This window comes from Meleagris gallopavo, chromosome 6, assembly GCF_905368555.1.
Source record: "Meleagris gallopavo chromosome 6, MGAL_WU_HG_1.1, whole genome shotgun sequence".
Classification (NCBI taxonomy): domain Eukaryota; kingdom Metazoa; phylum Chordata; class Aves; order Galliformes; family Phasianidae; genus Meleagris; species Meleagris gallopavo.
In genome coordinates, this window is record NC_139409.1 from 48,395,215 (window position 1) to 48,416,329 (window position 21,115).

A 21,115-nucleotide genomic window follows, 5' to 3' on the forward strand; every position below is an offset into this window, starting at 1 on the left:
TGGATGAAATAAAACATGGAGCTAAGGGTAAAGCAAGAAACAATGGGAGAAAGCGACTATAGCTGTAAATAACTTTCTGCGAGTATTTTGTTTTGTCGAGAGATGTGACTTAGTGGCTAGTTGTATTTAGCGAGCAGGTGTTCCACCTGGGCTCTGTATCATGCACTGGCCATGCAGGTGTGGAGCACAAGTGGAAAAAACCTCGCAGACCCTGAGGAGAATAAAAGCAGGAGAGAGTCTGCGATGGGTGAGAAAGGAAAAGGGATCTTGGAAGCAGGGGACACCCTGCTGGCATTGCCTTTCGCATCCACACCACAAAGTCCCTTCTCTGTTGTTTCGGCGGTTTGCCATCTCTCAGGGGTCAATAAGTAGTAAAAATTAGCTTGGAAAGTTTCCATTTCCCACTTATGGAATTGTCTAAAATAAATGCCTGTGTGAGTGTGTCTGTATCGACTCAAGAAATCGTGACCTCCTCTGTGACTTTTATGTTTAGTGTGTTATCAGTAGAGGCTTTGATTGAGTTGTGATGATTTTGTTATTAATATAATTAGTGCTATTACTGCGGTAACAGCAGCAATCCCGTGCAGAGTCCTGCTTTTCTCTGGGTGAAGGAACAGCTCCAAGATGGGTGGAATGTATTCAGGTGTCCCTTCAGGGGTTTTTGCAGGATGGAGACAGAGTTTGTTACAATTAGGATTGGTTTGTCTCATTGCTTCTTTGTGTGTTTTAATTTGTGTTTCACGCTTGTTGCTGTGTATACAAAAATGATACGGGATGCTTTGAGCCGTGCCTTTTTTATGAATAAAGAAGGGGGAGATGTGGGGGAAGATGGAAGTGTGAGCAGTCAGCAAAGAGTTTATCAGACTCCTTGATAGACCCTATCACTGTGAAACGTTGGGAGTATGGAGTGTAAGACTGAGAGCAAATGGGATCTGTTTGCGTCTAAGGGTAAACAGGAGGTTCTGTTTGCACGCACTGTTAACCTTATCACACTTAAGAAACTTTTCATCCTTGATCACCGTTGTTTGGGAGAAGCTCGGCCAATGAACTGATGAGAGGGACAGGAATCCTGGCTCGTAAATGGATGGAATATAAGATGGACGTTGAACACAACAAAGCAGAACTTTTGGGAGAACGATTCTGACACTACAAGAAACTGTGAGAGCTCTCTAACTCGACTGAGCGCCAACAGTGATGAGCACTGACATAACTTAGGTGAAAGACATGTTCACATGGCACCAAAATAATAATTTAAAGGCGACTTTGTTTTGCAGTGTTTATAAAATGGCATGAATGTAGGATAATTTGTAGAGGAAAGATAAATGAGGTCACTCTTCTGGGAAAACTCGGCAATTCCCCTGATGGTCCCTCAGAAAAAGGGCTGTTAATGTGGTTATTCCTATGGGGTAGGGTGTAGAGTTATCTGGGAACATTTATTGTCAAACAAACTCCTGCAGGAAATTACCGTTTTTGAGATAAATTATATTTTGAAGGTTTTTCCCTGCAGAGAACATCTCATGGACTAGCAGAAGGGGGAGGCGTCTCAACAAGTCCATAGCCCTTGAGGCAGTGAGAGCTCCAGGCTCAGCTTGTGACTCCACATTCAAGGAAGAGGACCCAGGGTGACAGAGCACAGGAACAGGCTGCCCAGAGAGGGTGGGGAGTGTCCTCTGGTGACATTCAAAACCTTCTAGGACTCTTTCCCTTGTAACCTGCTCTAGGGAGTCTGCTTCAGCAGGGAGGATGGAGTGGATGATCTCCAGAGGTCCCTTCCAGCCCTTTATTGTTTGGGATTCTCTGCACCTGTGCAGTATTTGCTCTGGGTAGCAGCTGATAGCAGATGGAGTGAGAAGGCTGGGGGAATGAGGCAGTAACAACCCTGTGGTTCAGACTGAAGTAGAAGTTGAGTGGTTGAAGGAGTTTTGTGGCTTGATGGTCTCTGAGCATCTATCAAGGTGTGGGTCCCAGTAGGCACAGTAGTATGTAGCAGCATCATCTGGACTTACATTGTTTATTGTAAGAATGAACAGTTGCTGACTAGAAACTTTATCAACCATGTACTTGTTCCCTTGAAAGCCACTTTCAACTCTAGTTTTCCCTTCTGCAAAGAAGAGTAGCCTCTCTGGAGGTCTATTCTCCTTTTGTTGATACCAGTGTATGACGGTGTTATCGAAATGTCCAAACAAGTCTCCAAAACGACACTGCAGACGTGCACTTCCTTGTGACTTGGTGATGGATAGAGGGCTCTGAATGGGAACTTTCCATGCAAATTCATCTAGGAAATAAGGGGAAAAAAGGAGGAGAAATTGTTATTCAGTGACAATCAGGGATTTGGAAAGATGTCTTTGAACTCATCCATGGGTTCCTGTGAGGAAAAGGAAGCTTAAGAAAGCAGAATGTACGAGACCAAGTGGTTGTGGTCGTGAGAGCTGCCAGCAGCAGCACGTTCGTTGCTTCCACTTTGCTGCTGTTGAGGAGCAGAATGAATGGGGCCTTGGATGGAGACAGCAGCCAGTGGGAGTCTATGGTGATGGAAGTTCTGTGGGGGAAAAAGAGAAAACAAACAAACAAGGAAAAGAAAGGTAAAAGTGAGAAGTAATAACGTTGTTCAGGGGCAACGTTCCACTTGGGAAGATATCTGTTATGTCACCCGTGGGTGCCTGTGAGGAAAAAGAAGCGGAAGGACTTACAAGACCAGGCAGCTGCAACCATCAGAGCTGCCAGCAGCAGCATGTCTGCCTCCCCTGCTCAGCTGCTGTTGAGACTGAGAGATGTGTGAGCGGGGCCCCAGGTGGGAGGAGAAATCTCCAGCCATGTTTGTCCTGTGCATGCTTTTTCTCGGCTGAAGAGCCGGTAGGTATCAGCTTTCAGCAACGGGCAGCAGCACCGTGAGCGTGTGCCCTGCCTTTGATCTGGAGTGTGGGAGGAAGTGCACAGCCACAGGATTTCAGTTTTGAGCCTCAGAAGAAATGCAAACACTTCTTGGAGAGAGAGACTAGAAAACAAGAGCAGAAAGACACGTGGCAGTGTGGTGTTATGCTCATATTGCTAAGAGGATTGGACGACTGCCTCCTTCTAGTGAATACCACGGCAAAAGCCGTTTGATTTTATGTCAGGACAGGCAGGTAGGTGGCTTCAGTGCATGAGCAAGGAGGAGAGAAGGATGGAACAGACCTGAAGGAGAAGGGAGGGAGATGCATGCGCACAGTCACTCCTGGCAGCGGCACCCCAGGGCAATCTGCTGTGTGGGCAACCTCAGTCAGTTACAATCACATTTGTGTTAGGGATGTATGGAGAGTACAGGAAACTAGAACCCTGTGGCCAAAATCTACCAGGATAGATGAAATGCGTATCGGTCCATTGCTATTCTTCTGCCCACAGAGCAGAAATCTGCCCGGTACCTGATGCTGGATGAATACGATTGGGGCCTGGTAGTGATGGGATCTCACACAGCTCATGTCTGAATGACAGCTACCGTCCCAGTTTTGTCCTGAAGCTTTCTAACACAGCAACTCTCCCGGCAGGCATAATTACAAAGGAAACTTTGTGCTATCTGTTGCAAGAAGAGACATGTACTGGGCAGATTCCTTTCAAACCACATGGCTTTCCAGGTTAAGCTATCACCAACTAGTTTTGTCAGGGAAGAAACGGTCAGCGTGGACTTTGCAGATAGCTTCGGAGTCCTTCATTTGAGAGAAGCAGATATCCAAATCCTCAGAGAGATTTAGATGGAACTGCTTCTGGCTGCGCAGCTCCTCCACACCATGGGAGCTGATCTGGTTTATTCCAAATGATTTGTGGTTGAGCAGCTGAGGAAGTATTTGTTGAGGTGTTTGTTTGGCACCTGGCACAGTGAGGGTCCCAGTAGGCACAGTAGTAAGTAGCAGCATCATCCGGAATTACATTTCTTATGGTAAGAGTGCAAAGTTTCTGCTCAGGAATAGTTTGAATCCTGTATCTGTGCCTTTGGAAACTCTCATCTGCTACTACTGTCCCTGATGAAAAATAGATCATCCTGACTGGAGCTTTATTCTCCTTCTGTTGATACCAGTGTATGACGGTGTTATCAAAATTTCCAGAGAAGTCCTTAAAATGACACTTCAGATCTGTATTTCCTTGTGACTTGGTGATGGATACAGGGATCTGTATGGGAATCTCCTGTGCAAATCCATCTGGAATTACAAAAAAAAAAAAAAAAAAGAGAGAGAAAGACGGGAGAGACAAGACAAAAAGAGGAGAAATTGTTATTCATTGGCAGCAATCTTCTAGCGAAGACTTCTGTTAGGGCACAACGCTTGGTTGCCTGTGAGCAAAAATAAGCTAAAGCACTTACAAGACCATGCAGTTGCAACCATCAGAGCTGCCAGCAGCAGCATGATTGCTGCTCCTGCTCAGCTGCTGTTGAGACTGAGGGATGTGTGAGTGGGGCCCAGATGGGGACACACTGAGTGGGAGGAGAAGTCTCCAGCGCTGTTTTTTCTGTGCATAACAACATGGGGCTGTGCTTGTCAAGAAGCTACAGCAACGTGGGAAAGGAGCGAGAGCAGAGAATGCTGAGGTTGTTCAGAAGATGGTGGTCCTGTCTGCTTTTCAGAGAAAAGCAAAGAACCGTTGCTCCATGCAAGGACTCAAAGGCACGATGGCACATTCAGCAGGAGCAGTGTTCAGAGCCTTGCAAAACCACCCCTGTGGCAGTGTGTGTGTGTGTGGCTGAAGGTCCGGTCTCTCGAGTGCAGTACCTCACAGGATGTTGTGCGTGAGTTCTAATCAAATTCACTACTCAGTTGTGGAGCTCACTGACAGACAAATGCCAGCTTTCCTCTGCACGGTGAAAAGAGGCTTTGACCACAGTCTCTAATTCTTAGAACTCACTGCTCTTTGCTCAAAGGGCTCATTGGAGACCAGGCCCACGGGAGAAGAGTGACGTTCTGTCTGGATGCATCAGATGAGAAATGGAGACAGTGAAATTGGGCTTTCGGGGCTGCAGAAGGAGTTGGTAGTAACTGAAATGACAGCCGAAAAAGAATGAAGGAGGATCTAGAAGATCAGGTAGTTTTCTCTCGCTGCTTCACTTGTGTGCCTCCTTCCAAATGAGAGCCTCCAGGAGATAGAGGTATGTTTCTCTGCTTGCTGTACAGCTTTTAATGAAGAAGGAAAATTGACAACTGCTCGTTCCCAGGCACGGACAATCTGTGCTCACTGTCAGGTGAGCGCTCTGAGTCCAGTCAGTTCTTTGCCATAAGTGCAAAGTCACCTCTTTTTATCCTTAAGTGACTAAGACTGTTCAGTTTCTGCATGTTACAGGTATGTGTAAGCACAGAGAAAATATTCTGAGAATTAGTTAAGATAATTCGTTTAGCATCTGCCATGTTAATCTTTTGCTTTTGCTCTCCTGCCGCTGAAAATCACCAGAGAAAGGTGGCATAAAGAAGTATCTGCATCCGGCAGGAGTGGAGAGCTTGAGGTTCACAGTGCCAGATGCCTTTTTGTACGGCTTACCTTTGCCCATCTCATGCTGTGAAGACTTGATAATACCAGTATGCACAGTAATAAGTACCAGTATCCCTCTGGGTTGCTTTCTTTATTGTCAGAACATTGCTGGAAGGATTTTTTTGCACTTGAAATTTCAGTCTATCGTTGTTGTCATCGAAGGTAGGTGAGGATCCAGACATGTACAGTATCCTCTTGGGTGGCTCCCCGGGAAGCTGCCTGTACCAGTGCACAACGTTTTCACTACTCAGCTGGCATGTCATGGTGACTGAGCTGCCCTCCAACAGCCTGCGCTCTGCTGGGCTTTGCACCGGTGCAGCCTGTGCATCTCCACCTGCAAGGGAACAGGGAGAAACTGCACGTAGGCCAGGAACCAGCAAGCCTGGAGCAGGGACTGTGTTCTCCATGCACGGGATGGAGAGGAGAAAGGAAACAGCACTTACGGGACCAAAATGAAGTCACAACGAGTAAGGGAAGCAACAGCATGCTGTCTGCAGGAGTGAAATGTAGAGCTGACGTAGTGGAGAAGTGTTATAAAGGCATCCAGGTGGAGAAAGCATCAGCAGCTGGGAGGAGGAAATGACCCATGGCTCATCCAATGGAAGGTCTTCAGCTCATTGCCAGGGAGGGCGTATTTGTGTGCGGGAAATTCACTGGCAAATGAAACCCCATCAGTAACACTGGAGAGAGGACCTAAAATATTCAATCCAGCTACTGTTTTGTGGGCATACATCTATCTATCTATCTGCTACATTCCATTTAACCTTACCATAAATCTTGTTAAGCACACACGTAGAAAGCAGGGTTGTTCAGTTGTGCCCTTCCCCAGGTCACTCTACTCTCCTCAGACCCCAGGGCTGTCCAAGAAGCATCTCTCATCAGCCCTTCCTAGACAGTGCTGCCTGCTTTTGTAGCACAAATTGACTAGTTCATGGTGAACTGCTGACTTCTTCGTGCTGGGGACAACTCCATGGGCCTCCTCAGCCATCTGCACCAACCCTGGATGTAGTTTGTCTCCACAAACAGCACCCCTACCACCGCATGTCCTTTGCAGAGTTATGTTTCCCCTTCTCTGACAAAGAGTGAATCTGCTCTGGATCCTCTCCAGGTCTCTGTCGACTGCAGCATGCACTGCAGACCTCCTGTCAGGACATGTTCTGTAAAGTCCTGCTGCCAGTTTCCTTGTGATAGATCCATTGTTTTGCATCAGGTCCTTTAGTGCTGCCATTCCAGCGGCAAAAAAGTGAACCTTAGAGGCAGGACGGCTGCTGGAGGGAGAGGAAACGATGGACTCAGGCTGCACAGAATAGCGGCACAGACAGTGAGCTCTGAACATGATTGCCACATCAGTGTCTCGGCTTTCGTCTTGGAATTCCTTCCTCTGCTTGAGCTTGTGGGGGTGTCTTGAAGGCTGAGAGATGGGGGCAGGAAGGCAGCTGTGTTTCTCGGCACTTGTATGAAAGTGTGCCGCTCAGGTTGCAGCCAGCTTTCTGTAAGGGCTGCCTGCAGGCTGCTCCCGCTGTGAGACTCCCAGTAGGCACAGTAGTAGGTACCTGCATCTCCATCCTGTATGCTGTTAACTGAGAGAGTGCAGATGTTATTCTCTCTTTTATAAGACGAATATTTGTTCCTATAGGATTCGGAATCATAGGAAACTTGTGATTTTGCTGTCACAGAAAGGAGCCATTCAGGAGCTTTGTCAGGCAGTTGTCGGTACCAGTGGATGTAGGCAGCCTGGAAGTTAGCTATGCCCTCGGCTTTGCACTCAATAGTCACACTTTTGGATCCCATTTTGGTAACAGATGGTGGACTCTGTTGCAGCAGCACTTGTGCATGTCCATGGATCAGAAGGAGAGAAAAGGCAGCAAGCACTGCCAGCCTGCTGCCCGCAGGTGTAGGCAGGACAGCCTCCTGCTGCTGCTGCAAGTGGAGCCTCCACGGGGAGGGGAATGGATGCAACCAGGCTTCAGCCAGGGCCAGGAGTGGCAGCAGCAGCAGCATTCCTGTCGTGGTGCCTGCTTGCCTGTGCCCCAGAGAAAGCCCCCAGCTCTGTGGCAGGGACAGGGGCTGTGCCTGAGGGCAGGATGTGACTCACTGGCGGCCACCCAGAGAGGGGCCCTGCGCAGCCAGCAGGTGATGCTGTGAGAAAGCAGACAACAGAGGGACCTTATAGTCTGGGCCAAACGGTGCAAGAAACGCAAACGTTTTAGAGCCCACATAGGATTTGCCTAGAATAAAGATGCAGAGGGAAGGAGAGGCCATTCCCACAAGTCTTCTGGCATTCTAGGCCGTGGCTCAAGAAGCAGAGCGTGTCTTTGTGCAGGTTCCCTATGGCTCTCTGCTGCTGTGCATCCCATCTGGCACAGTAGTAGGTAGCAGCGTCTTGCGCAGTGAGTCTGCCCACTGTCAGGGTGCACTGGGATTTGGCGAGGTCCTTCTCGATGCTGAATTTCCCCTCATCCGACTCCTTCTCAAGGAACAGCCTGGTCGCCATGTAGGCAATGCGCTTGGGAGCTGCCCCAGGCCTCTTGCGGTACCAGTGAATGAAGACTTTGTCAAAGTTGGAGATGGAGATGCGGCAGGTGATGAGCGCCGTTTTGCTTTCAGGCTTGGTGACGGCCGCTGGACTTTGCTGCAGGGCTTGTGCAGAGCCACCTAAGGGGAAGCAAGAGAGAAAGTGGGCAGACAAAGCTGGAACGGCAGAGGTTCCCGCTGTTCATGCAGGCAGCGTGGTGAGCAGGGCACGTACAGGAGAAACCAACTGCCAGCATGAGAGCTGTCAGCAGCCACGTGGTCGCTGCTCTCCTTCGGGCTTCCCTGCGTGGACAGCCTCAGTCGCACCCTCGAGAGGTCCCAAAGCAGATCCGAGCAGTGGAAATCACTTCTTTCTGTGATTCCCAATGAGGCTGCTCTACCTGCCGATAGGATCAGGAAGCATTTGCAGCCATTTCCACAACAGCAGCCCCCAGCAGACAGCTGGGGTTAAACCGGACCGTGTCTCTTGCCAGCGTGCTGCTTCCTTTGCCTTCTCCCCCTTGCAGGCGGGTTGCCCACAGCAGCCGCACAGCCCGGTGCTGTTTGTCACATCCTGCCCCAGGTGAGCTGCCCAGACAGGCAGCAGGGCAGCAGCAGGGGAGGGCTGCAGCCCCTGCCCCAGGGGGAGCGCAGCCAAGCAGTGTGCTGGCTGCTGGGGGTTCTGCAGGGTTGTGGGCTGCCAATAAGCACAGTCATAGGTCGCTTCCTGTGCCTTTGCAACTTCTCACTGTCAGAGTACAGATGGGTCTGCCTGCTTGGTGCTAGCCCAGCCTGTTTTTCTGTAAGAAAACTCTCTAAGCAGAGAGGACAGGCTCGCTCAATCCCGGGTAGAGAACGTACTGGAGGAGACAGCTGGATCCTGAGGGGTGGGAAGGAGGGACTTGCGTGTCCCACAGCCGGTGGCAGCCCCACTGTGCTTCTCTGCCTTTTGAGGCAGCTGTCTTCATACTTAGCCACTTCCTTTGCTCTTGGTAACATGACAACTTCAGCAGGCCGGGACACGTGCTCATCCTTAGCTGAAATGGAAATGCTTTCTAGTATAAACGTGCAGGACACCTGCAGGACAGCAGGAGCAAGACACTCATTTCTGTGATGGAGAGCTGGCTTCCTGAGACGTAGAAAAAGCTGAGTACTCAATGAGAGCTTTGCCTCGGTCTTCACAGGTGGTCAGGCTTGCCGTGTCTGCCAGGACCCTGCAGCTCTAGGTGTGGGTGAGAGGAGCAGATTGCATCCCACTGTAACAGTGGAACAAGTCTGAGACCTCCTTGGGAAACTGAATGTATGTAAGTCCACGGGGCCACATGACATGCAGTCAAAGGTTCCGAGAGAGACGGCTGATGTGGTTGCTGAACCGCCCTCCATCTTATTTGAAAAATCATGGCTGTTCAGTGAAGACCCCAGGAACTGGCAAAAAGGAAAGGTCACTCCCATTTTCAGGAAAGGGAGAAAGGATGACCCAAGGAACTACAGGCCAGTGAGCCTGTCCTCTGTGCCTGGGAAGATTACGGAGCAGATCCTCCTGGAAGCTATGTTATGGCACGTGCGAGGCAGAGGTGATCTCAGACAGCAGCATGGCTTCACCCAGGGCAGATCACGTCTGCCCAATCTGGTGGCCTTCTATGATGGAGTGACGCCTTTGGTGGATGGAGGAAATGTGATGGATGTCGTCTTCCTGGACTTCTGCAAGGTCTTTGACATTGTATCTCACTACATCCTTCCCTCCTAGTTGGAGAGGTACGGATTTGAAGGATGGACTATTCAGTGGATTAAGAACTGGCTGGCTGCATGCAGCCAAAGAGTTTTGATCCATGGTTCTGTGTCAGGTTGGAGGCCAGTCACAAGAAGTGTCCTTCAGGGTCGTACTTGGGACCGGTGCACCATCAGCAAGTTTGCAGATGACACCAGGCTGAGCGGTGCAGTCGATAGGCTGGAAGGAAGGGAAGCCATCCAGAGGGACCTGGACAGGCTGGAGAAGTGGGCCCATGAGAACCTACTGATGTTAAACATTGCCAAGTGCGAGGTGCTGCAGTTGGGTTGGGGCCATCCCAGGCGTATATGCAAACTGGGAGAAGAACCCCATGAGAGCAGCCCTGCGGAGAAGGACTTGGGGGTCCTGGTGGGCGAGAAGCTGGACATGAGCCAGCAGTGTGCGCCTGCAGCCCGGAAGGCCAACTGTGATCTGGGCTGCATGAAAAAAGGGGTGGCCAGCAGGGAGAGGGAGGCGATTGTCCCCCTCTGCTCGGCTCTTGTGAGGCCCCATCTGCAGCACTGCGTCCAGGCCTGGGGCCCCCAGCACAGGAAGGACGTGGAGCTCTTGGAGCGGGTCCAGAGGAGGGCACTGAGATGATCAGAGGGCTGGAGCAGCTCTGCTGTGAGGAAAGTTGAGAGAACTGGGCTTGTTTAGCTTGGAATAAGAGAAGGCTGTGGGGAAGTTTCCTTGTGGCCTTCCAATATTTGAAAGGAGCCTATAAACACGAGAGGAATGGCTGTTTGTGAGGGTGGATAGTGATAGGACAAGGGGGGATGGTTTTAACCTGAGCCAGGGGAGGTTTAGGTTGGATGTTAGGAGGAAGTTTTTCACCCAGAGGGTGGTGAAGCACTGGAACAGGTTGCCCAAGGAGGCTGTGGATGCCCCATCCCTGGAGGCATTAAAGGCCAGGCTGGATGTGGCTCTGGGCAGCCTGGTCTGCTGGTTGGTGACCCTGCTACTCAAGCCATTATTTTCCCAGCACTACGAATTTATCAAAGACACTCCCCATTCCTGCCTCTAATCTCACTGCGGTTTCTCATGCCTAGTCTTTCTTTTCAACTCTGTGGGATTCTGTGCACGCTCAAATTACTGGGGGCAATCTACACCTGGGGACTTTTCTTTCAACCTGGCTTGTCTCTAGTTCCTAACAGCTTCCTCTGCGTAAAAGACAGAGTTGCTATGAGACTCAACAAATCAACCACATTTTACTAACAGTTCTGGGTTGTTTGTTCCTACAGAAACAAAACTGTATTGAGGTTTCTCTCTTATATGGGATGAAGGCATCAAGTCTTCTGTTAGGAATGAGTTTTCTCAAGGAAAGGCAGACTTTGGGTGGCTTCATCCAGCTCAGTGCAGAGACCTCTCAAAGCACTGAGTGCTCACGGTGTCTGCAAGTTCCATGGGAGTCCCAAGAGTGAGGCCTAGCTCCCTCCAGCAGCATGAGTTCTGTTCCTAATACAAGCGTGAGAAAAGGGCTTGCCAGAAGAGCTACCTCCACAGCTAATCGATTTCTGATGAAGGGCCTGCCTTCCATAACCATTAGACTTTTATAAGCCTTGCTGCTGTTTTCCTGCCTTAATGGCAAAACAGTAGGTAGTGAAAACCTGGTGCTGTTGGAAACAATACATGTGGTCTGGTGAGAAGGGGGAAAAGATGTAAATTCAATTTATACCTGTCCAAAGAGCTACAAGATGACAGGAGTGCTGTGCTGGCCCTGGTCCTGCCCATTGCTGCTTCAGGGCATCCAGGCACCAGGAGCTTGGAGGAAGTTGGACTGCTGTAGTGCAGGTTCAGGTTTTCCTTCCTGCTCTGTCTGGAAGGAGCAGACAAACACAGGGTAAAGTCTTAACAATATCCACCTTCTGACACAAAGAGCAATTGTTTTTTCTTAAATCTTTGCTTTATAAAACTAGCATATGATGGAACTGCAACTTGCTCTTGCTGACTGCTTTGCCCAGAAAACCCAAATCCATGTACCACTGAACAACTTCAGGAGCTCTGCCTTTCTCTGTGCCTGGTTACAGTTAGCCATCAACATTTTTCAGTAAAGCTCCCTTTCCTGTTCAACTCTCTGACCCTCTATGGCTCATCTTTTCCTGTGTCAGCAGAAGGATGATGAAGGCTTCTCCTTTGCACGCTTGTTTCCTTCAGGACAGCCCAAGATAACATCTGAGAAAACCCTGGTACCCGTGGATTATTTTCATAGCCATGAGGGTCAACATGAACATTGAATCAGAAGCTAAGAGGGACACATTGCTTAAAGGCATAAATATGGAAAGGTGTTCTTAAAGGTGGAAAGCTCTTTTTGTTGGGACTAGCTTTGGCATCGCAGCATCCGCACTTCTGTAGTGATTCCAATGTGTTGTTCCTATGATGACTGGGAGTCAAACACAGAAAGTGAAAGCAAGAAGGATGGCGAAAGACACTGACACAGCTCGAAAAAGAAGAAAGATATTCCTCTCCGGGTCTCCGGAGGAATGAACAGCAAATCTTCCTTCTCCCTCGGTTGCTATCTTCTGAATCAAAATAAGACTTTTTTCTTCACTGAAAATCTTAGGACCCTTCAAGCTAAAGATCTCTCTTTGTTGTCTTATCAAGCAAAAGGCTTTGAAAATCTTCAGCCATCACCAGGAGCAAGAGCATGAAAAAGCACTGCTTTGTACTGAAGGAATCATAGAATCATGGTTTGTGGTTGAGCTGCTGGAGGAGTTTTGGTTGAGGTGATTGTGGGGCTGCTGCTGTAGTGTGGGACCCAGTAGGCACAATAGTAGGTAGCAGCGTCGTCTAGAAGTACATTTCTGATGGTAAGAATGCAAAGTTTCTGTCTAGAAATAGTTTGAATCATGTATCTGTGCCTTTGGAAGCTCTCATCTACTACAGTTGCTCCTGATGTGAAGTAGACAACCCTCACCAGAGTTTTATTCTCCTTCTGTTGATACCAGTGTATGGCAGTGTTATCAAAACTTCCCGAGAACTCTTTAAAATGGCATTGCAGGCGTGTACTTCCTCGTGACTTGGTGATGGATACAGGGCTCTGTATGGGAATTTCCCACACAAACCCATCTAGAAAAAAATGGAAAAAAAGAGAGGAGAAAATGTTATTTAGTGTTGGTTGTGGATTTGGGATAATACCTTTTAGCTCATCCATGGTTCCTGTGAGGAAAAGGAAGCTTAAGGAAAAGTACGAACAAGACCAAGTGGTTGTGGCCACAAGGGCTGCCAGCAGCAGCATGGTTGCTTGTCCTTCTCAGCTGCTGTTGAGACTGAGAACAGGAAATTGTCGCCAGTACAACGAGCTGTGTTGCACGGGAGGAGGAGTTGACTCCTTTGGGGGCTGATGGTGACCCTGCGCAGCAGACCAAAGGAATTTGTCCCCAGATGTCCAGCTGGGAGCAGGGAGAGTCGGGGAGCAAGCGTCCAGGGAAGTTTATAAAAAGCACATCTTCATTTGTGGTAGATAAGAGGGAGTAAATCTCCAATGCAAATTGGCCTCCTTGGGATTTTGCAGTACCCAAAACAGGCAAATTGTATTTGCAGGGGGTTAAGAGTCTCCTACTTGTGGAGCAGAGCAGACCACAGGGGACGCAGGATGACATGTTTCTTAGAAGCACTTGGGATTTGCAAGAATATTGTTTTGCATTCACACACTGTTGTTCTTTTTGTGGGCCTCCTTTCCTAGGGGATCACAATGGCTGGACCAGAAAATCAAGGCCGTGTCAGCTTTCCTCCAGAATCAGTCAATTTCTGCCATGGCTAGGCAAAGCACGCCAATGGAGCAGGTGAGTTTCCAGTAGTGATGCGTTTATTCTTAAGGCAGCGAAGAGTTTTGCCCTCAAAAAGGGTGGATGTGTGTTTGAAGACTGGAGTGCTAATAATGGCTTCAAAAGCTTCAAAAGGAGCGGGCATTAACCACATGCATCAGCATCGGTTTGTGATTACATGCTGGAAAGGAGCTGTATGGAGAAGGACCCCGGGGACCCGGAGGACAGCAGGTTGACCACGAGCCCGCAGTGTGCCCCTGCGGCCAAGAAGGCCAACGGGATCCTGGGGTGGATTGAAAAGAGCGTGGCCAGCAGGTTGAGGGAGGTGATCCTCGCTTCCTGCTTTGCCCTGGTGACCCCACATCTGGAGTGCTGCGTTCTCTTCTGGGATTCTCAGTTCAAGAAAAGCAGGGAACTTCTAGAGAGTCCAGTGGTGGGCCACAGAGGTGATTAGGGGAATGGAGCACCTGCCTTACGAGGAAAGGCAGAAAGGCCTGGGACTGTTCAGCCTGGAGGAGACTGAGAGGGGATCTTATCAACGCTTGTAAATATGATAAGGGCAGGAGTGAAATGGATGGGCCAGGCTCCTTTCAGTGTTGCCCAGCAACAGGACATGGGGCAAGATGTGTTACAAACTGGAACACAGGTGGTTCCATCTGAACTTGAGAAAAAACTTCTTTCCTTTGACGGTGACAGAGCACAGGAACAGGCTGCCCAGAGAGGGTGGGGAGTGTTCTCTGGTGACATTCAAGACCTTCTAGGACTCTTTCCCTTGTAACCTGCTCTAGGGAGTCTGCTTCAGCAGGGAGGATGGAGTGGATGATCTCCAGAGGTCCCTTCCAGCCCTTTATTGTTTGGGATTCTCTGCACCTGTGCAGTATTTGCTCTGGGTAGCAGCTGATAGCAGATGGAGTGAGAAGGCTGGGGGAATGAGGCAGTAACAATCCTGTGGTTCAGACTGAAGTAGAAGTTGAGTGGTTGAAGGAGTTTTGTGGCTTGATGGTCTCTGAGCATCTATCAAGGTGTGGGTCCCAGTAGGCACAGTAGTATGTAGCAGCATCATCTGGACTTACATTGTTTATTGTAAGAATGAACAGTTGCTGACTAGAAACTTTATCAACCATGTACTTGTTCCCTTGAAAGCCACTTTCAACTCTAGTTTTCCCTTCTGCAAAGAAGAGTAGCCTCTCTGGAGGTCTATTCTCCTTTTGTTGATACCAGTGTATGACGGTGTTATCGAAATGTCCAAACAAGTCTCCAAAACGACACTGCAGACGTGCACTTCCTTGTGACTTGGTGATGGATAGAGGGCTCTGAATGGGAACTTTCCATGCAAATTCATCTAGGAAATAAGAAAAAAAAAGAAGGAGAAATTGTTATTCAGTGACAATCAGGGATTTGGAAAGATGTCTTTGAACTCATCCATGGGTTCCTGTGAGGAAAAGGAAGCTTAAGAAAGCAGAATGTACGAGACCAAGTGGTTGTGGTCGTGAGAGCTGCCAGCAGCAGCACGTTCGTTGCTTCCACTTTGCTGCTGTTGAGGAGCAGAATGAATGGGGCCTTGGATGGAGACAGCAGCCAGTGGGAGTCTATGGTGATGGAAGTTCTGTGGGGGAAAAAGAGAAAACAAACAAACAAGGAAAAGAAAGGTAAAAGTGAGAAGTAATAACATTGTTCAGGGGCAACGTTCCACTTGGGAAGATATCTGTTATGTCACCCGTGGGTGCCTGTGAGGAAAAAGAAGCGGAAGGACTTACAAGACCAGGCAGCTGCAACCATCAGAGCTGCCAGCAGCAGCATGTCTGCCTCCCCTGCTCAGCTGCTGTTGAGACTGAGAGATGTGTGAGCGGGGCCCCAGGTGGGAGGAGAAATCTCCAGCCATGTTTGTCCTGTGCATGCTTTTTCTCGGCTGAAGAGCCGGTAGGTATCAGCTTTCAGCAACGGGCAGCAGCACCGTGAGCGTGTGCCCTGCCTTTGATCTGGAGTGTGGGAGGAAGTGCACAGCCACAGGATTTCAGTTTTGAGCCTCAGAAGAAATGCAAACACTTCTTGGAGAGAGAGACTAGAAAACAAGAGCAGAAAGACACGTGGCAGTGTGGTGTTATGCTCATATTGCTAAGAGGATTGGACGACTGCCTCCTTCTAGTGAATACCACGGCAAAAGCCGTTTGATTTTATGTCAGGACAGGCAGGTAGGTGGCTTCAGTGCATGAGCAAGGAGGAGAGAAGGATGGAACAGACCTGAAGGAGAAGGGAGGGAGATGCATGCGCACAGTCACTCCTGGCAGCGGCACCCCAGGGCAATCTGCTGTGTGGGCAACCTCAGTCAGTTACAATCACATTTGTGCTAGGGATGTATGGAGAGAACAGGAGACTAGAACCCTGTGGCCAAAATCTACCAGGACAGATGAAATGCGTATCGGTCCATTGCTATTCTTCTGCCCACAGAGCAGAAATCTGCCCGGTACCTGATGCTGGATGAATACGATTGGGGCCTGGTAGTGATGGGATCTCACACAGCTCATGTCTGAATGACAGCTACCGTCCCAGTTTTGTCCTGAAGCTTTCTAACACAGCAACTCTCCCGGCAGGCATAATTACAAAGGAAACTTTGTGCTATCTGTTGCAAGAAGAGACATGTACTGGGCAGATTCCTTTCAAACCACATGGCTTTCCAGGTTAAGCTATCACCAACTAGTTTTGTCAGGGAAGAAACGGTCAGCGTGGACTTTGCAGATAGCTTCAGAGTCCTTCATTTGAGAGAAGCAGATATCCAAATCCTCAGAGAGATTTAGATGGAACTGCTTCTGGCTGCGCAGCTCATCCACACCATGGGAGCTGATCTGGTTTATTCCAAATGATTTGTGGTTGAGCAGCTGAGGAAGTATTTGTTGAGGTGTTTGTTTGGCACCTGGCACAGTGAGGGTCCCAGTAGGCACAGTAGTAAGTAGCAGCATCATCCGGAATTACATTTCTTATGGTAAGAGTGCAAAGTTTCTGTCTAGGAATAGTTTGAATCCTATATCTGTGCCTTTGGAAACTCTCATCTGCTACTACTGTCCCTGATGAAAAATAGATCATCCTGACTGGAGCTTTATTCTCCTTCTGTTGATACCAGTGTATGACGGTGTTATCAAAATTTCCAGAGAAGTCCTTAAAATGACACTTCAGATCTGTATTTCCTTGTGACTTGGTGATGGATACAGGGATCTGTATGGGAATCTCCTGTGCAAATCCATCTGGAATTACAAAAAAAAAAAAAAAAAAAAAGAGAGAGAAAGACGGGAGAGACAAGACAAAAAGAGGAGAAATTGTTATTCATTGGCAGCAATCTTCTAGCGAAGACTTCTGTTAGGGCACAACGCTTGGTTGCCTGTGAGCAAAAATAAGCTAAAGCACTTACAAGACCATGCAGTTGCAACCATCAGAGCTGCCAGCAGCAGCATGATTGCTGCTCCTGCTCAGCTGCTGTTGAGACTGAGGGATGTGTGAGTGGGGCCCAGATGGGGACACACTGAGTGGGAGGAGAAGTCTCCAGCGCTGTTTTTTCTGTGCATAACAACATGGGGCTGTGCTTGTCAAGAAGCTACAGCAACGTGGGAAAGGAGCGAGAGCAGAGAATGCTGAGGTTGTTCAGAAGATGGTGGTCCTGTCTGCTTTTCAGAGAAAAGCAAAGAACCGTTGCTCCATGCAAGGACTCAAAGGCACGATGGCACATTCAGCAGGAGCAGTGTTCAGAGCCTTGCAAAACCACCCCTGTGGCAGTGTGTGTGTGTGTGGCTGAAGGTCCGGTCTCTCGAGTGCAGTACCTCACAGGATGTTGTGCGTGAGTTCTAATCAAATTCACTACTCAGTTGTGGAGCTCACTGACAGACAAATGCCAGCTTTCCTCTGCACGGTGAAAAGAGGCTTTGACCACAGTCTCTAATTCTTAGAACTCACTGCTCTTTGCTCAAAGGGCTCATTGGAGACCAGGCCCACGGGAGAAGAGTGACGTTCTGTCTGGATGCATCAGATGAGAAATGGAGACAGTGAAATTGGGCTTTTGGGGCTGCAGAAGGAGTTGGTAGTAACTGAAATGACAGCCGAAAAAGAATGAAGGAGGATCTAGAAGATCAGGTGGTTTTCTCTCACTGCTTCACTTGTGTGCCTCCTTCCAAATGAGAGCCCCCAGGAGATAGAGGTATGTTTCTCTGCTTGCTGTACAGCTTTTAATGAAGAAGGAAAATTTACAACTGCTCGTTCCCAGGCACAGACAGTCTGTGCTCACTGTCAGGTGAGCGCTCTGAGTCCAGTCAGTTCTTTGCCATAAGTGCAAAGTCACCTCTTTTTATCCTTAAGTGACTAAGACTGTTCAGTTTCTGCATGTTACAGGTATGTGTAAGCACAGAGAAAATATTCTGAGAATTAGTTAAGATAATTCGTTTAGCATCTGCCATGTTAATCTTTTGCTTTTGCTCTCCTGCCGCTGAAAATCACCAGAGAAAGGTGGCATAAAGAAGTATCTGCATCCGGCAGGAGTGGAGAGCTTGAGGTTCACAGTGCCAGATGCCTTTTTGTACGGCTTACCTTTGCCCATCTCATGCTGTGAAGACTTGATAATACCAGTATGCACAGTAATAAGTACCAGTATCCCTCTGGGTTGCTTTCTTTATTGTCAGAACATTGCTGGAAGGATTTTTTTGCACCTGAAATTTCCGTCTATCGTTGTTGTCATCGAAGGTAGGTGAGGATCCAGACATGTACAGTATCCTCTTGGGTGGCTCCCCGGGAAGCTGCCTGTACCAGTGCACAGTGTTTTCACTACTCAGCTGGCATGTCATGGTGACTGAGCTGCCCTCCAACAGCCTGCGCTCTGCTGGGCTTTGCACCGGTGCAGCCTGTGCATCTCCACCTGCAAGGGAACAGGGAGAAACTGCACGTAGGCCAGGAACCAGCAAGCCTGGAGCAGGGACTGTGTTCTCCATGCACGGGATGGAGAGGAGAAAGGAAACAGCACTTACGGGACCAAAATGAAGTCACAACGAGTAAGGGAAGCAACAGCATGCTGTCTGCAGGAGTGAAATGTAGAGCTGACGTAGTGGAGAAGTGTTATAAAGGCATCCAGGTGGAGAAAGCATCAGCAGCTGGGAGGAGGAAATGACCCATGGCTCATCCAATGGAAGGTCTTCAGCTCATTGCCAGGGAGGGCGTATTTGTGTGAGGGAAATTCACTGGCAAATGAAACCCCATCAGTAACACTGGAGACAACTCCATGGGCCTCCTCTGCCATCTGCACCAACCCTGGATGTTGTTTGTCTCCACAAACAGCACCCCTACCACCGCATGTCCTTTGCAGAGTTATGTTTCCCCTTCTCTGACAAAGAGTGAATCTGCTCTGGATCCTCTCCAGGTCTCTGTCGACTGCAGCATGCACTGCAGACCTCCTGTCAGGACATGTTCTGTAAAGTCCTGCTGCCAGTTTCCTTGTGATAGATCCATCGTTTTGCATCAGGTCCTTTAGTGCTGCCATTCCAGCGGCAAAAAAGTGAACCTTAGAGGCAGGACGGCTGCTGGAGGGAGAGGAAACGATGGACTCAGGCTGCACAGAATAGCGGCACAGACAGTGAGCTCTGAACATGATTGCCACATCAGTGTCCTGGCTTTCGTCTTGGAATTCCTTCCTCTGCTTGAGCTTGTGGGGGTGTCTTGAAGGCTGAGAGATGGGGGCAGGAAGGCAGCTGTGTTTCTCGGCACTTGTATGAAAGTGTGCCGCTCAGGTTGCAGCCAGCTTTCTGTAAGGGCTGCCTGCAGGCTGCTCCCGCTGTGAGACTCCCAGTAGGCACAGTAGTAGGTACCTGCATCTCCATCCTGTATGCTGTTAACTAAGAGAGTGCAGATGTTATTCTCTCTTTTATAAGACGAATATTTGTTCCTATAAGATTCTGAATCATAGATAACTTGTGATGCTGGTGTCACATAGAGAAGCCGTTCAGGAGCTTTGTGAGGCAGTTGTCGGTACCAGTGGATGTAGGCAGCCTGGAAGTTAGCTATGCCCTCGGCTTTGCAGTCAATATTCACAGTTCTGAATGTCATTCTGGTAACAGATGGTGGACTCTGTTGCAGCAGCACTTGTGCATGTCCATGGATCAGAAGGAGAGAAAAGGCAGCAAGCACTGCCAGCCTGCTGCCCGCAGGTGTAGGCAGGACAGCCTCCTGCTGCTGCTGCAAGTGGAGCCTCCACGGGGAGGGGAATGGATGCAACCAGGCTTCAGCCAGGGCCAGGAGTGGCAACAGCAGCAGCATTCCTGTCGTGGTGCCTGCTTGCCTGTGCCCCAGAGAAAGCCCCCAGCTCTGTGGCAGGGACAGGGGCTGTGCCTGAGGGCAGGATGTGACTCACTGGCGGCCACCCAGAGAGGGGCCCTGCACAGCCAGCAGGTGATGCTGTGAGAAAGCAGACAACAGAGGGACCTTATAGTCTGGGCCAAACGGTACAAGAAACGCAAACGTTTTAGAGCCCACATAGGATTTGCCTAGAATAAAGATGCAGAGGGAAGGAGAGGCCATTCCCACAAGTCTTCTGGCATTCTAGGCCGTGGCTCAGGAAGCAGAGCGTGTCTTTGTGCAGGTTCCCTATGGCTCTCTGCTGCTGTGCATCCCATCTGGCACAGTAGTAGGTAGCAGCGTCTTGCGCAGTGAGTCTGCCCACTGTCAGGGTGCACTGGGATTTGGCGAGGTCCTTCTCGATGCTGAATTTCCCCTCATCCGACTCCTTCTCAAGGAACAGCCTGGTCGCCATGTAGGCAATGCGCTTGGGAGCTGCCCCAGGCCTCTTGCGGTACCAGTGAATGAAGACTTTGTCAAAGTTGGAGATGGAGATGCGGCAGGTGATGAGCGCCGTTTTGCTTTCAGGCTTGGTGACGGCCGCTGGACTTTGCTGCAGGGCTTGTGCAGAGCCACCTAAGGGGAAGCAAGAGAGAAAGTGGGCAGACAAAGCTGGAACGGCAGAGGTTCCCGCTGTTCATGCAGGCAGCGTGGTGAGCAGGGCACGTACAGGAGAAACCAACTGCCAGCATGAGAGCTGTCAGCAGCCACGTGGTCGCTGCTCTCCTTCGGGCTTCCCTGCGTGGACAGCCTCAGTCGCACCCTCGAGAGGTCCCAAAGCAGATCCGAGCAGTGGAAATCACTTCTTTCTGTGATTCCCAATGAGGCTGCTCTACCTGCCGATAGGATCAGGAAGCATTTGCAGCCATTTCCACAACAGCAGCCCCCAGCAGACAGCTGGGGTTAAACCGGACCGTGTCTCTTGCCAGCGTGCTGCTTCCTTTGCCTTCTCCCCCTTGCAGGCTGGTTGCCCACAGCAGCCGCACAGCCCGGTGCTGTTTGTCACATCCTGCCCCAGGTGAGCTGCCCAGACAGGCAGCAGGGCAGCAGCAGGGGAGGGCTGCAGCCCCTGCCCCAGGGGGAGCGCAGCCAAGCAGTGTGCTGGCTGCTGGGGGTTCTGCAGGGCTGTGGGCTGCCAGTAAGCACAGTCATAGGTCGCTTCCTGTGCCTTTGCAACTTCTCACTGTCAGAGTACAGATGGGTCTGCCTGCTTGGT

At 49.6% G+C, this 21,115-nt stretch overlaps 2 protein-coding genes, 1 long non-coding RNA gene and 2 gene segments (V, D, J or C); 1 reads left to right on the top strand and 4 right to left on the bottom strand.

The window, feature by feature from the left end:
- Positions 1–1,949: 1,949 nt before the first annotated feature.
- The window catches only part of LOC146544174 (uncharacterized), a 40,650-nt gene continuing 21,484 nt past the window's right edge, over positions 1,950–21,115 (top strand). The window contains exons 1-4 of one of the 12 annotated variants that reach the window (XR_014884025.1): positions 1,950–3,125; positions 4,889–5,113; positions 13,455–13,554; positions 17,495–17,719. This is a non-coding gene — a long non-coding RNA (uncharacterized LOC146544174). Of the gene's footprint in view, positions 5,114–13,454; positions 13,555–15,247; positions 15,729–16,796; positions 17,363–17,494; positions 17,720–21,115 lie in introns of those variants that run through there. The other 11 variants (XR_014884026.1, XR_014884021.1, XR_014884023.1 and 8 more) reach the window with 11 other exon arrangements.
- LOC104911588 (uncharacterized) lies at positions 6,691–7,491 on the bottom strand. The gene has a single exon (XM_085226664.1). The coding sequence runs from the start codon at positions 7,489–7,491 to the stop codon at positions 6,706–6,708; it is 786 nt and encodes a 261-aa protein (XP_085082790.1). The 3' UTR covers positions 6,691–6,705.
- LOC104911587 (Ig kappa chain V-III region PC 4050-like) lies at positions 7,697–9,149 on the bottom strand. The segment is given in 2 exon segments: positions 7,697–8,145; positions 8,240–9,149. Coding segments are annotated over 2 exon segments (471 nt in total).
- LOC146544175 (uncharacterized) lies at positions 19,021–19,832 on the bottom strand. The gene has a single exon (XM_085226661.1). It carries the CDS (start codon positions 19,819–19,821, stop codon positions 19,036–19,038), a length of 786 nt encoding a protein of 261 aa, XP_085082787.1. The 5' UTR covers positions 19,822–19,832; the 3' UTR covers positions 19,021–19,035.
- On the bottom strand, positions 20,027–20,704 carry LOC100540485 (Ig kappa chain V-III region PC 4050-like). The segment is given in 2 exon segments: positions 20,027–20,475; positions 20,570–20,704. Coding segments are annotated over 2 exon segments (471 nt in total).